This window comes from Cricetulus griseus (assembly GCF_003668045.3).
Source record: "Cricetulus griseus strain 17A/GY chromosome 1 unlocalized genomic scaffold, alternate assembly CriGri-PICRH-1.0 chr1_1, whole genome shotgun sequence".
In the NCBI taxonomy this organism is placed as follows: Eukaryota; Metazoa; Chordata; class Mammalia; order Rodentia; family Cricetidae; genus Cricetulus; species Cricetulus griseus.
In genome coordinates this window covers 27,615,865-27,631,992 of record NW_023276807.1, presented here as the reverse complement: position 1 = coordinate 27,631,992, position 16,128 = coordinate 27,615,865, and the positions used below count along the sequence as shown (strand labels likewise).

General features: G+C 37.9%; 1 protein-coding gene across 1 annotated transcript in view; it reads right to left on the bottom strand.

Moving 5' to 3' along the window:
• The window catches only part of Rhag (Rh associated glycoprotein), a 31,134-nt gene extending 16,022 nt beyond the window's left edge, over nucleotides 1-15,112 (bottom strand). Inside the window, exons 1-3 of the mRNA XM_027387485.2 lie at nucleotides 14,968-15,112; nucleotides 1,213-1,396; nucleotides 852-1,002 (exon numbers count right to left, since the gene is read on the bottom strand). Of these exons, the coding sequence (XP_027243286.1) occupies nucleotides 852-1,002; nucleotides 1,213-1,396; nucleotides 14,968-15,112 (480 nt within the window). The remainder of the gene's footprint in view (nucleotides 1-851; nucleotides 1,003-1,212; nucleotides 1,397-14,967) is intronic.
• Between the last annotated feature and the right edge of the window lie 1,016 nt (nucleotides 15,113-16,128).

The window sequence follows — 16,128 nt, the reverse complement described above, 5'->3', positions numbered from 1 at the left end:
ATCATTAGAAGAATTATTTTGTCCCCAGCCTCTTTCTCCTTGCTTCCTACCCACCAGGAAGTGAGCTGCTTCACTCTAGTGTATACCACCAGTGTGAAGATCTGCCTCCCTGACGGCCCAGAAACAATGGAGCCAAGGGGCTATTGGCTCTTAGTACATGAACCAAAATATATCTTTCTTCCCTTAAGTTTCTCAGACAATTTGTCACAAACAGAAAGTTAGCATAGGGTGATATATAATTATTTGATTTTTGTCTAGCCCACTATACTTTTAGCTTTGTAAAGACAGAAAGCTTAACTAATTTTGTTGGTAAATCATGAAAACTTAGAAAGCTAAAATATTAGCTCTTGAATCAAATGTTCATTACAAGTATAAATAAAATGTACATGACTGTAGTCAGAAATAGACTATTATTATCTTTGAGGGAATCAGTAACATTTTCACAGGGAAGAAAAAAATTGACCCATTTCTATTTCTTTATATGGTTTAAATATAAGTGGGAATTATTGTTAGGCAACACAGTGCAATAAAAGGAGTGACAAAGTTAGGAAAACATGGTTTAAATCCGGACTCAGACTTGGGTGAATCATCTGTGAAGCATCTGTGGTCATTTGACTGGGGATAAATAGCAACAATGACACTTACATTCCATGGTTCTGTAAAAATGAAATGAAATAATGTGCAACTCTTCCTGTCCCCTTTTACAATAAGCATTCCATAGTGTTTTTTTTTTCTTCTATTTCATCTGGTGGCTGTCCTGTAGAGATTTTCCCTTATTTAGAGTGGACACCCATAGCATGTAGTGGCCAGCACTGTTAGGATATAGAAAGGATATATTTTCTCACCCTTACCTTAAATTTTTCAATAACCAGATATTCATTGCCAGCAAAGACAGCAATTTCTAGAATTGTCATGATCAACATTTGAATGGGGCTTGTTTTTCCCAAGACAGCACCAAAGGAAATCAGAACTGTGGCTGTACTGAAGTCTGCGTTTATCATTCTGAGAGTGAAAGAAAGAATACATTGGATTAAGAATGAATTGCACATTGAAATAGTGCAGTAAGTCATGGCTTTTGAATGGGGGCACTAATCCAACTTATGACATTTTGCCTTCAGATTTAACTATTCAGATTTCATTATCTCCCAATCTAGACGTTAAGATTTCAACGTATGAACTTGAAGGCAAGGGCACAAAGATTCACATACTCACTCTTTGATTCCAATGTGAAAGTTCTTTCCTTTTTTATGAAGGAGTCCCTGCACAATCGTACCCCACTGAAGGCCCAGAGCTGCAAGGAAGAGGTTGAAACCCACACCACTGAAGCCATATTTCTTCAGGAAGGTCATGAGGAAGCCAAACCCAACAAATATCATAATATGCACATCTTGGAATACTGAAAAAGAGAAGAGGTTAAAAAAAGCTTTGAATAAATGAACCCGAAGGGTCCTATTATAAATGCTTCTTAGTTAGAAAATGCTTTTATGTTTGCGTAAAACTGCAAAGGAGATCACTAGCTGTCTTGGTTATGTATTTGACAACTCAACGCAAGCTTGAGTTACCTGGGAAGAGCAACCTTGATAGGGAAAATGCCTCCATCAGATTGCCTGTAGACAAGTCTGTAGGGCATTTTCTTGATTAATGATTGATGTGGAGGAACCAGCTCACTGTAGGTGATGCCAGCCCTGAGTAGATAGTTCTGAACGGTATAAGAAAGCAGACTGAGAAAATCATGGAGAGTAAGCCAGTTAGTAGCCATCTTCCAATGGCCTTGGCTCCAGTTCCTGTCCTTAGGTTTCTGCCCACATTTTAGATAGTGAATCTGGCTGCTTCTCGATTCAAGGACAGTGCAGGGAGCTGGTTAACTGATTATTCTGCTCTTTGTTCTGCTTTGCCTCCAGTTTGTATACAAGTAGGGTCTAAATTAAACTTGGGGCTCTCCAGTGTGCTGAAAGGCATGAACCAGGCATTCCTCCTCCCAAATCTATCCTGTGTTTCTGTCTCTGTTTCTTTATCTGCCATTTCTCAATCCTCACGTTCCTACTCAGGTAACCCAGCTGACTAGTTGGAGCAGGCTCCAACAATCATGGTCAAATATAACATAGCCAACATCCAGACTTTGCCCTCAAGGAGCTTATAGTTGGAAAGCATAACATTTGAATGACATGAAAAATCAAATTTTTGCAATGAAATTATTATTGGTATAAGATTTTTGTAGGGTTTTCTTTATTCTTTTTTGTCTTACTGGTTTACTTGTGTATTATGGTTTCTGATTTTGTGTTTTTGTGGCATTTATGTGTGTGTGTTTCTTATGGGGATTATTTTTAGCTTATTAATTTATTGTTTGCCTGTTAGATTGTTTTCTAAAGAGAGGGAAAGGAAGGGTTGCATGGGAGGGGAGTTGGAAAGAATCTAGGAGGAGTTGGGGTAGAGGAAAGTGTGATCAGAATATATTGTATGATTTTTTCTTAAGTAAAAGAAGAAAATGATGTTGACAATATTAAGGCTATTGGCAATTTCTTATGATTCAATTTTATGGTATGCAAAAATAAATCAATTAGATAAAATCACAAACATGCAAAGACAGAGAAAGTGAAATGTTTAAGTGATAGATGGACAATAAACATTTCAGCAAAGATTTAAACAAAAATAGGCACTCGGAGAAGATATGCCTAGAAATCATGGCACAGAGAAAGCTTTGGACATTAGAGACCAAATAATTTACAAAAATGATAGAGCCAACATTTGAATTCAGGTCTGAGTTTTCCCATTCCTTCGTTATTTGAGCAGGATAGGCGTGTCCAGACCCCTAACCAGAACACTGGCTTGTTAGGTGTGCAGATGGGTCTCACTAGATGGGTCTCCTCTTTTCCTCCATTCTGCAATCAATTCAGAGGCTGAGAGTGGGAGACCCTGGTCTCCATTTGAGCTTGTCTACTCTGGTTGAGGCTGCTAAGTGTTGCCAGAGTTGCCCTAAAAAGGCTTTTCTCTGCCATTTCCCCTGGCTCCCTTAATGGCAGCCTAACACTCTGAATTCACTCTGGAAAATGCTCTTGTCTTGTTGGAGATCACAATGCTTTCCCAGAGCAGTGTTTACTGAAGACATATTCAGGAGGACATTCTTTCTTCTGGAGAGGGAGCGAACTACCTGATGTTGCATGAGTCATGTTTTAGAACCTGCTGTGGGATTAGCCAAGGCCCTTTTCTTCCCAAGTGTGTCTCCTGTTGTTCCTGATCTTTATTGTACTGACCCCATTCTGTACCCCATTAGGAACACTGGAATCCAGATTAGATACTTAATGCTAAATAGCTGCCAATATTCACAATGTCTGTGAAGGATTTGAAATATAAGTTACCATGTGTGTGCATTTTTTAAAAGTTGTCTTACTACCATTTAATTTTTCTGTTTGTATTTGATCATAGACTCCCTTAGAGTGAAGTTAAAAAAATCAAAACAAAACAAAAACCCTTGCATGACTAGTCTTATCTATTACTTTGCCAAATCTTTCTGGAACTACATTATCTCCTCTTTTAAGGAAGATTTGGACTAGATATTGCCCAAATGGTCTTCTAGTCCTGCACTTATTTCATTTTTGTTTGTGATTAGGGCTCAAAGCTCAGTCAGGTGACTTGTTTCTAAGCGTAATGCTAGAATGGACCAATACAGGTTTATATCCTTCACTGTTTTATTTATTTAATTTGTTTCTTGGTAGTTGTATGTGTGAATACAATGTATGTAAGCCAATCAGAGCTTCCTTCTTTATGTGTTTCTTCTTCTTCCTCCTTTTAAAAATACGCTGGGCGTTGGTGGCACACGCCTTTAATCCCAGCACTCGGGAGGCAGAGGCAGGTGGATCTCTGTGAGTTCGAGACCAGCCTGGTCTACAAGAGCTAGTTCCAGGACAGCCTCCAAAGCCACAGAGAAACCCTGTCTCGAAAAACCAAAAAAAAAAAAAAAATAGCCCACTGAGTCCCACTGCTATAGGGCGAGATCCCATGGGCCATACGCAACCCACTATAGGTCCCAAATTAGCAACAAACTAACTCTTCCTCTCCTATGGACTATCAACTGGGGTAGCTCCTCAGCTGGAGTGGGGGACCCTGGGTCCCTCTCCTTTTATGCTGTAGTTTTGACTGGCTTAGTTTATGTAGACCTGTGCAGGAAGTTGTAGTTGCTGTGAGTTCAAAAGTGCAGATGGCATGTTCTGAAGACATTATTTTGCAAGTCTTCTAGCGCTCCTCTGGTTCTTACAACCTATCAAACCCCTCTTAGGCGACGTTCCCTATTGGGGAGGAAGATGTGGGATACAGATATCCCTATTTGTATACTTTACTGTTGTTTTAATTCAGTATTCAATGTTTTCAACATCTTTTATGTCTTTTTCTTAGAGTTCTTTTTTTCCCTTCTGGAAGCTACTAATTTTAAGGTGTTCATTAACCAACTCACAAAAATTCATTTCATCCAATTTTTAAATGTCTCCTATTGTTAAGAATTATCCTGCAGGCTCTATTTTTCATTCCTTTTTATGGAAAACTACATATTATATGTGGCAAAGGATTTCCTGTTTGGTCTCCAATTTGTGTTACTGGTTCCTGCCACAAGAGGGCGTAAGCACCCCATCAGATATTCAAGTTGCTAAAGCTCTAATGGGATCCGAAGACTGTTGACAGTGCCTGTTTGATAGGTCCAGATCAAAGGAAGTTAGGCAATCAGCATTACATTAAGAGATTGCGAATGGAAACTAGGTAAATGCTCACTTAGTTTTGGGCAGCAAGGCTCTGCCTTTAAAACAATAAAGTGAGCACTTTTGGGGTGTTTACTTAGGCGCTTGCAGGTTGGGGAGATAATTTTTTAGCAAGTTTTAAGAGTTTCCTAGATGTTTGTCCATCAGTGGCTCTCTGCCTAAGTCTGATTTTGCACTCAAAGTGCATTTATTAGTATTTGGGGACATATTTGGTTGTTACTATCTAATCGGTACAGTGCAGTGAGGTACAGGGAGGGCAGAGACTGGGACTGTTGCTAATCATGCTATGAGCACAAGACAGCTCCCTCCACAAGGACTTTTCTAGTTCAAAATGCTAACAGTGCCACTGTCAGGGAAGCCTCATCTGAGTCAAACCATATAAAGATGCAGAGTGGTGCCGTAAAACTTCGTTTTAATTTAAAGCAGGGTGGGGGGACATTGAACAAATAAGCAAACTGATTCAACCCCCCAACTCCCACTTAGTAAGAATAATGTTTTCGTGCACAAAATAATAGGTTTATCCCTACATATTCATATATATATGTATATATATACATATATATGTCACTATACTTTGATTTATGCCCCCACTCTCCTCTTCACAAATACCTCCCTTCTGCCTTGCGCACAGTAATTTACAAGTGGCCCCGATTTCCCCTTGCTCTCTTCTCCCACTGAATGGTAGAACGTGAGAACAAAACACAATGTTTTGATTTTAATTTTAAGTATTTTCCAGAAACTTGACAGTAGACAATGGGGAATCTGAAAGCTTATTTGGCTTACAGCTCCATATTGCTCTTTATCATGGGAGGAAGTCAGAACAGGAACCCAAACAGGGCAGGAGCCTGGAGGCAGGAGCTGATATAGAGGACATAAATGGGTGTTGCTTACTGGCCTGTTTTCTGTGGCTTGCCCTGCCTCCTGCCTTATAGAGCTCAGGACCATCAGTCTAGGGATATCTCTACCCAAAATGGGCTGGCTTGACCCTCTTCAATCAATCACTAATCATGCAAATGCCTTACAGGTGGATCTTATGGAAGCATGTTCTCAATTGAGGTTCTTTCCTTTCAGATAACTCTGGTTGGTGTGACATAAGACTAGCCAGCACAGATGGCTAATAGCTCATGTTTCATTTGAATTTCTTACTAGTTGAGTGCCCTTGCATATTCAATAAATTTTCCTAAGCCTAGGTTTTCTCCTCTGTAAAATGGGAGTAATCTCACTTTACAAGACGCTATATGATTCTGGATTTTGTATTTGCTTTTCTGCTGATGTCTCCATTACTTGAGACACACCCCATGCTAAATACAGAATAAGCAAGTTAAACTCATAAGTGCATGGGACAGTAAGGTCTTACACTTTAACAGATCTGTGTTAAGATACTATGCTCAGGGTCATCCTTAAAAGGGGTTAGAATATTCAAATATTTTCAAATAATTAAACCTGTGCATAACCCTAGGCACTCACTCCCTTTACGCTGCCCTACAAGATCTCTATGCAGATGCTTCCAGCAGTCTTTTCTAGCCATCTGCCATCACCGGTGGATGAAAGACCTGAGCTAACATGGGGTTAGCTCATTAAACAACTATAATAAAGCCTCGTGCAGTTTGCATAAAAAAAAAAAACCTGTTTCTTTGTCTTAACACATAAATTTTGTTGGAGATTTCAATGGAAGAGTCAATTTCAGTAGTTGCACTTCTTTTCATTGTTTCTGTGACCTTAAGCCGACAGGGGTTTTTCATGGGTATCTCAAGCAATGGCTTCAAGCTATACAAGTTGTTCAGATGAGGCCGGGAGTTGGTGGTGCACAACTTTAATCCCAGCACTCAGGAGGCAGAGGCAGGCGGATCTCTGTGAATTTGAGGCCAGTATGGTCTACAGAGTGAGCACCAGGATAGGCTCCAAAGCTACACAGAAAAACCCTGCCTCAAAAAAAAAAAAAAAAAAGAAAAGCCGGGCCTTGGTGGCGCACACCTTCAGTCCCAGCACTTGGGGGGCAGAGGCAGGTGGACCTCTGTGAGTTTGAGACCATCCTGGTCTACAAGAGCTAGTTCCAGGACAGGCTCCAAAGCCACAGAGAAACCCTGTCTTGCAAAAACAAACAAACAAACAAACAAAAAACCAAAAAGCAAACAGAGACATTTCATGGTATTTTCAGAGTAAACTTCTTATCCCCGTGGATGCTGGTTGACCCGAGCTGGGGAAGAGAGCACAGTTGACATGTGTTCTCTACAAACACAGGCATTTGAGCTTGCTTCCCCAGAACCCACGTGAAAAGCTGGATGCAGAGGAATGTAACCATAAACCCAGCTCTGGAATGGAGGAGACAGGAGATTCTTGGGGTCTCACTGGGTAGCCAGCCTCGTTAACGATTCAGGGAGAGATGTCTCAAAACCAAAGGTGCAAAGAGTCAGGGGCAGCAGGAGACTGCCAACGACAACTTTTGCCCCCGCCCCTTCCTTCAAGAGAAGGAGGAGAGGACTGATGCTAGTGGAGACCAAATATTTTGTTACTGAATTTGTTGGAGACAGTAGGCTTATGTTGATAGGTGAATCCTGCATTCTAAATTGAAAATCAATATTGGGTGTATAATGCAGTGGTTTGACCATAGGCTTTACAGACAAAAACAAAACAAAACAAAACAAAACAAAACAACCCAGGATTGAATTCTAATTCATCTTCCTTCTACCAAACATCTGACTTTTTTTTGTTGGTTTTTCGAGGCAGGGTTTCTCTGTGTAGCTTTGAAGCCTATCCTGGCACTCGCTCTGGAGACCAGGCTGACCTTGAACTCACAGAGATCCGCCTGCCTCTGCCTCATGAGTGCTGGGATTAAAGGCTTGTGTTACCAATGCCTGGCTACATCTGACTTTTTGAAAACTACTTAATAACTTTAACCCAATTTTATCAAAGGTTTTTCTTAGTAACATGTATACTAAAGATTGCTTTGAAGATAAGTGAGTGCTAAATTAACCTGTACCTTGGTCAAATTCAAGTTTATTCTGCTATTACTATTTGAAATTTACTTTTTTTTTTTTTGAGACAGGGTTTATCTGTGTTGCTTTGGAATCTTTTCTGGAACTTGCTCTGTAGATCAGTCTGGCCTTGAACTCACAGAGATCAGAAACTTACTTATTTTTATTTAAAGTGTGTGAGTGTTTGCTATCCTGTGTGTCTAGGCACCACACACATACCTAGTGTCTGTGGAAGCAAGAAGGATGTGGGATGCCCTAGTACTGGTTAGAGAAAGATGTACCCTGCTCACATGTACCTGCTGGGAATCAAACTTGGGCCCTTTGAAAGAACAAGTGCTTTTAATCACTAAGTAATCTCTCTACCCCTTACTTATTATTTTTTAATAATTGAGATTTGGAAGTCTATACATTGCTTCAAACAAAGGGTTTGGTTTTGAGGTTGGCACCCAAACCTGCCAGGCTACAGACTGCATCCTCATCACCATCATCTTCCCAATCACAGTCATCACTGTCACTATCACCATCATCCTCATTACTCATCACTAGTATCACCATCAACAGCAGCAGCAGGAATAGCAGCATACTTTTCCTTAGTTTTGACTTAGCAAAGCTCTACTTGTTTTGTTAAATTTGTTCTGTTTTTCTCCCATGTTCATCTTGCAACAGGATATCTTACAAACCCTGATAATTCAACAATTTGAAACGAAACTTGTTCTAGCTAAACCTATACCACCCAAACCAAACAAGATGAATCGAATTCCTTATTTTCCTTAATTTGTACGCATCTAATTTTCATCTTATAATATCTTTTTTGTCTTACACCAAGCACGTCTTTTCCTGAAAATCTAGACCTCATTCAAGAATTAACCCTCTTCTCAGTACAAGTGTGCACAGCTATCACCTTGTATGTATGCTGTTCACTTTATCTGGAGTGATTGATATACCCAGTGTCACTCTATTGGAGCAAACGGATTTTCCTTTTCCTAGCAGGTAGAAATGATGGTTCAGTTGTTAACCTTTACCTCAGCGGTTAGGTTTTCACTCATTCATTCATTTAAAAAATATAACAAAATAAAATATTATAAGATAAAGCAAAAACTATCACACCCATGTTGCACAGAATAAACTGTGCAAGGAAAAGAGCCCAAAAGAAGATACAAGAATCATAGACCCATTCACACACTCAGTGAACTCATCCTTTCTGTGTGAATAGCAATCTTAGTGAATTATCTTCCAACTACCTCCAGATATCACATTTCAAACATTTCAAATATTTAAAAATGTGTCAAAATGAATATATATATATACATATACATATATATATAATTTATAAGTTAGTAATATGTTCTAGATTTTCTTTTTCCTTGTTCTGCAGTTAGGGATTTATGTACCTATACTCAAAATCCTCAGCATTAGTTGCTGTGTCTCTTTGGATTTTAACATTTTCAGCAATCATCTCACATGCATTTTATTGTTGGTTTCATTAGCTACTCACACAGCAACCCTCAAAACTTGGGCACATTTGGGTGTATACTATAATTAAAATCATACTAAATATTTTATCAGTGATATTATGCAGGTGTACACTACCCATTGGATCCATCATAAGACACAGCATCTGTAATGGTGAGTTAGATCACACAATTAAGTATATACTGTTAGATCTTCCCGTTATAAAAGTTTCTTTGTTTTGTAACTATCAGAGGATCTTGACAATGATTCCTTCAGACTATGTGAATGGACTATTCCCCATTGGTCTTCACTCAGTGGCTACAAAATTCACTTATCGCTTTGGTGGCATATATTGACACAGTGGTATGTCAAAACTGTTATTTTTCTATATATCACTCCTTAATACCTTTTAAAATTGCATTTTTATTTATCTAATATACTCTCTGTCATTCTCTATCTCTGCCTCTCTCTATCATCTATCTATCTATCATCTATATCAGTGTGTGTGTGTGTGTGTGTGTGTGTGTGTGTGTGTGTGTGTGTGCTGTGTATGTACCAAAGCATGCAAGAAGATGTCAGGAGACAACTTGTAGGAGTCAGCTTTCTCCTTCCATCTGGGCATGTCAATTAGTTGTCAAGCTTTATGGTATGTATCTTACCATGCATGGAGCAAGCCCCGTGCTACTTTTTTTGTATTTAGTTGGTATTCTCTTGTACCAGAGCTGTTCTTCCTTCTACAGAAAATTCCAATTTATTCAATCCTCTTTATGTTTCTGCTACCATCTTACTACTTCTACCATCCAATTTATTCTTTTTAAAAAAATTTTTAGATTTGAATTAGAAACAAGATTGTTTTACATGCCAATCCCAGCTCCCTCTCCCTCCCCTCCCCCCTGACCCCACTAACACCCTTCCTATCCCATACCATTTCTGCTCCCCAGGGAGAGTGAGGCATTCCATGGGGGGGTTCAGAGACTGTCATAACTTTTGGTATAGGGCCTAGGTCCTCCCCCATGTGTCTAGGCTGAGGGAGTATCCCTCTATGTGAAATGGGATCCCAAAGTCCATTCCATGCTAGGGATAAGTACTGATCTACAAGAGGCCCCATAGATTTCTGAGGCCTCCTCACTGACACCCATATTTATGGTATCTGGATCAGTTCCATGCTGGTTTTCTAGTGATCAGTCTCGGGACCAAGAGATCCCTCTTGCTCAGGTCAGCTGTTTCTGTGGGTTCACCAGCCTGGTCTTGACCCATTTTCTCATCACTCCTCCTTCTCTTCAACTGAATTCCAGTTCAATTCAGTTTTTAACTGTGGGTATCTTCTTCTATTTCCATCAACTGCTGGATGAAGGCTCTGGGATGGTATATAAGTTAGTCATCAATCTCATTATCAGGGGAGGGCATTTAAGGTAGCCTCTCCATCTTAATTGTAATAAATTGGCATCTAGGTAAGAAGGTTTTAGGTTTCTTTGATGTGTTCCCATTTGCCTCTAAGCACTTTGCTTACCTTATGCTATCATTGCTTCTATTTTATTTTATTGTGAATTTTATTTATTTTTATTTTATATGCATTGGTGTTTGGCCAGTATGTATGTCTGTGTGAGAGTGTCGAGTCTCCTGGAACTGGAGTTATAGATAGCAATGAACTGCCACGTAGGTGCTGGGAATTAACCCCGCTCATCTGGAAGAGTGAGTAGTCAGTGCTCTTAACAGATAAGCCATCTCTCCAGCCCCATCATTGTTTCGATTTTAAATGAACAGTTTTATGAATGATTCTGGAGAGAGAAGGTTATTTTGTAATTAAAATTTGAGGTGTAGTTGTGCCTACTGCTTCCAGCCCTTGTCTGAGGATTGAGCTATTCAATTTAAAGGCATTATTCAAGTTTGGCAATCTAGCATCATATTCATAGGTCATATATGACACAGTGTGTTCATTCCTAACAGTTTCAGTAAAAGATGGCGACAAGCAATTCTCTGGGAATAGTTAATATTGGACGAAAGAGGCGTTCACTGCCAGTGTTTTGCTGGTGAAAATGGAAGTGAATATTCTCAGAATAAATGTAGGAATGAATTTCAACATGCTAATTTTAAGCATAAATCATAGTTTTACATCTTTTGCTAGTCTGGAAAGTCAGAATAACTTTGAGTTCTGTGTGAATCCTTTGGTACTTTATACCTTTACTGTTTTCCAAGTACCTAAGAGACACGTTCAGAGAGTCTGAGAAGGCAAAACTCTTCTCATGACAATTTAAGATGGCAGTTTTCTTTTTCACTGCATTGATACTTCTACAGATGGTAAAGATGATAGCATCTAAGCTTTGGGGTCTTTAGTGGGAAGAAAGAAAAGTTATCAAGTGGTTAGATTATTTATGGGATTTTCACCACTGTAAATTTGAAGGAAAAAGCCAGTTTCTCTATATAATCATTTTGTAATGAAGCAGCAAATGTTACTAACTTCATAAGGTAATAACCCCTCAACATATCATTTTAATATTTTGTGTGAATCAGTATGATGATATGCAAATATATATGCAACATATTCCTGAAATGTGATAGGAGTGTGAAATTTAATGTAAATTAGGGTTTGACCCCAGGCTCTTCAATCCTAAAAACTCCTTATACTCTGGGATAAAGTTGAGTCGCCGAAGCTGTCTCCTGGAGAGCTGTCTCCATTTGTGCTCATGAGTAGAATACAAAGCTATCATCCCTTCTGCCTCTTTCTTCTTTTGGACTAACAACTAAAAGGCCAACAGGGAAAGAGGACCTCCACAAGTAAATAAATATATATTTTATATTTTACAATGAAGTGTGCCAACATTTGTATTGTGTCACTACATATTTAAATGAACAATGCATACAACATAGAAGGTTCAAAATTACCCACAGGTACCTGATCCAGTAAAAGTGAAAGTAAAAGATTTTAGTGTAGCAAAGCACAAAAAAGTCATTGGTGTGGTTTAAATATCAATTAGGCAATAAGGCCCTAGCATTTGCAGAGTCTCTTGAACCAATCCTCAAAGGCCCTTGTCCTCTAAATCCAGCTTTCACTATACTGTTGCTAAGTTTGACTTCTCAATTTATGCCCCTTGATAGAATGGCCAATACTTCTTTATGTGTCTTAGAAGCCAAACATACAGAATATATGGTATTGCAAGTTAGCATCGCAGAAACTCGGCATTCAGATGTGAGACACACTTCTATGGTTATGTGACATCACACTTTACTACTCAAGAGTCCTACAATGAACAAGTCTGGGGAGAATAAACCTCTCCCCCCTCTCTGTGCAGTTTACTAAAAATGCAAATTGGCATCTAGCCTCTCATATCTGTGAGAAATTCAGAAGCTTGTAGCACTCTGACTGAGAGCTGTAGAGGAGCTTAGTAGGTCTTAGGAAATTCTGCCTTCCATATCTTAAATCCTAGCACTTGGTACAGTGCATCACACTAGGAGAGTGCCCAAATGTTTATTGATTTGACTTGAATATTCTTTCCTAACAATGGACTGTGACTGTTTTCTAACATGTGGTATTTATACACAAGCTTTGCATATGTGAATTTTTTGAAATTTAGAGAAAATGTATATCACAAATCATGTAGTTTCTCAGACCATTCTACAAATTACTTCTACAAGGGTCATGTAGCTCTTTGAATTTTTTAGCATTTTGCGATGTAAGTTATCCATGGAGAAAACAGATTTAAAATTGCACCTAAAACAGGGAATGTACAAAGACTGACTTATAAGATAATTTTAGGTAAGCATTTTATTAGCATCTAAAACACACACACACACACACACACACACACACACACACACACACACTACTCTCCCACTGAGGCAAATACTTTGTGAAGATACAAACTGTGCCCATTTTGTCTGCACATTTACTACGTAGTTCCTAAGGCCTAGAAAATTCTTTACAAAATTAGAATAATAATAAATAGTTTGTTAATGTGTCATAATACTAATGAATTTCCTGTTCTCAAAAAATGACAAGAATGTTGTAGTTGTTAGCGTACATATTTCAAATAACATTTTGTGATATAGCCAACATATATAAAATAAACACATTACATGTGTATTAGGATATTTGTGTTACATGATCATGATAATCAAGTTAATTAATACACCCATTACCCCATTACCTCTACATAGTTACAGTTATGTGGTGTGTGGTGAGATTTAAGATGTATGGGCTTAGAACGTTGCAAGTATAAAATACACTGTTAGCTCTCATTGGCAGCCAGTACACTAAATTACCAGAAATTAATCATCTATTATTAATCTAGGAAATAACATTTTTAGTTACTTCCTTCATCTTGCCTTTTACCTCATTTTGAACTGAAGTTTTGCTTAGACTCTCTGACACCAGGCTTAATGCTTCGACTTTAGAAATTCGGAAACTACTACGTTCTTAAGGTCTTTATATAATTTTATTTTAATAGCATTAATCTTGGAGAGTATTTTTGGCAATTGGTTTTGTCTTGCATCCTATTGCTCCCATGTGCAATAGATTGGTGCTCACTGTAATGGGGTTGCAATTGATTCACCTTTGAATATTTTTTTTTTCCGAGACAGGGTTTCTCTGTGTAGCTTTGGAGCCTATCCTGGCACTCGCTCTGGAGATTGTTGGCCTAGAAATCTTGAATAAATTTTTATAATGTATTCTTGCTACTCAAAGTATTTATTCAGTGAATGAATGACTGAAAATACTATGTACTTGGTACAAGTCATCAAAATAATTCTATTTCTTTTATTTCTCTCTAAATTGAAAAATAAAAAATTTAATTAAGAATACTATTAAATGCCTATGAGCATAAAGGTAACTGAGTTCAGAATGTGGCATTTGATCCTAACTCTAATCTTAAAATTGAATTTTGTAGCTTACTAATTCATCCTTGGTACTAACTCATAAGTGAGAAAGCTTCCACTATATGTACTCCTGAAAGATATAGACACGAAAGCATTATTTTAGGAAGTTTAAACAAGTGTTGTAAACAATAATAACAATTGCTATTTTAAATGTTTAAAAATTACAGTTGCTATAGCTTCATTTGAGAATGTAGAAATAATGGTGTACTTTATCTCTCTTGGAAGATGAGCTAATAAGGGTGTCAGGGTCATGATAACCCCAGCAAATGGAACTTACTATATATTAACTATTTCATACTCTGCTTCCTTGAAATAGAAGTTCAGTTGTTCTTTTTCTTCTCTCTCTGTTCTCAGTGAAGGAGTCTATTTTTAAATTAAATGTTCACCATGTTCAATTTAAAAAGTCTATTTTGATAATCTTCCAAAACCCAGAAGACATGAATTAAAACTCCAGTAACCTCTTTCATCTACTTAAATACCCTTCTTCTATCTAATAACCCAAGGTGAATTCTGGCTTCCATTTCTTCACTCCATTTTACCTTTGTCTCTGTCCTGTGTGATTTATTTCTGTTTCTTTTATTTGAGAGAAGGTGACCAATACCTTTATTTATTGCAGAATGAGTAAAGAAACCCACACAATAAAGATGGTTATTTAGTTTTAAGGATGCGATGAATTAAAAAATAGATGAAATGTTTTAATTTTAGCTCAATATTCTGATATTTGAACACAGATTCTGTCCAAACACTTTCATCATTAACAGAAGACAAGTATGTCCTAATGGGGACACACAATACCCATGACACTTAAAATACTAGACAATTCTACAAGTACCTCAAAATGTATAGTATTATAGTACTTAAATATTTGAATTCTGAGACCCTAAGGAACCCAAAGGAGTATAAGAAATAAGTTGCTTACTCACAGGGATACAATTGAAGGAATTGGTCCGTCTTTGTTGGTGTTGTAGCATTGACCTGCTGGGTTATATCATATTCAACAAATAATCCAAATAAAACAATCATAACAACTTCCAGGCCTATGGCCATGAGAGAGAACTTGAACCTCATGACTGTGGCAAAGTCAGAGTTGCAATGAGGACTTCACAGGCTGTGTTGGGTTGATAAGAGCAGAGGACTGTTTTGCATGTGGAATTAGGCTGCACATTCAAAGCTCAGAGCACTCCAGAGACCACACACACAGACACAGACACAGACACAGACACAGACACACACACACACACACACACACACACACACACACAGAGAGAGAGAGAGAGAGAGAGAGAGAGAGAGAGAGGCAGGGGGGAGGGGAAGAAAAAGAGAGAGAGAGAGACAGAGGGGGGAGAGAGGCAAAACTGGTTAAAATGATTCATCCACTGGAAATATATTAAGTTCTGTAATGCAATTACTTTGAATGTTGAGGAATATATTATATAGATTGAGAGAGGTTACTGTCCCATATAATGTAGAATGCTTGGAAATCAAGTGATATATTATATATATGTCTAGAATTGTGTTTAACCTGATTCAATAAATAGTTCTTCAGTGCTTATCATGTGCTAAATACTCTCCCATGCTCCATAAAACATATAAATTAAAAAAAAAACATACCATGAGCTTACCAACTTCCTTGAAGAAGTTGGGAATTAGTTTGAGAAAGCAGAAATATAAGCAAGTGTTTGCATGAAAACAAATGTGGAAAAAAGAATATTTACATGATATATTTAAAAGTAACCAGAAGAGTTATAATTTCTCATCTTGTGATGAGTGATAGAGTTGGAAATACTTAGTATCTCAACTGGATTAATATGTATAGCATATAACAATTGTATATGCATCAAGTTACTATCATAACTTATCAAGTTATCAATCATAAAAGAAAAAATTAAAGAATGTAAAGGCTACTGTAACATTTAATAATAAGAAATATGTCGATGTTTAGCAAAGTGTTTGGACAATGTATATTCTATCAAAGCATATTTACCTCTCATATACTTTAAGCTAAGGTCAGTGTTGTATAAAGGTTAATTGGCATGGAAACTTGATAGTAAATGGGCCTTTTCTGTAAGACACAGATGGGACAG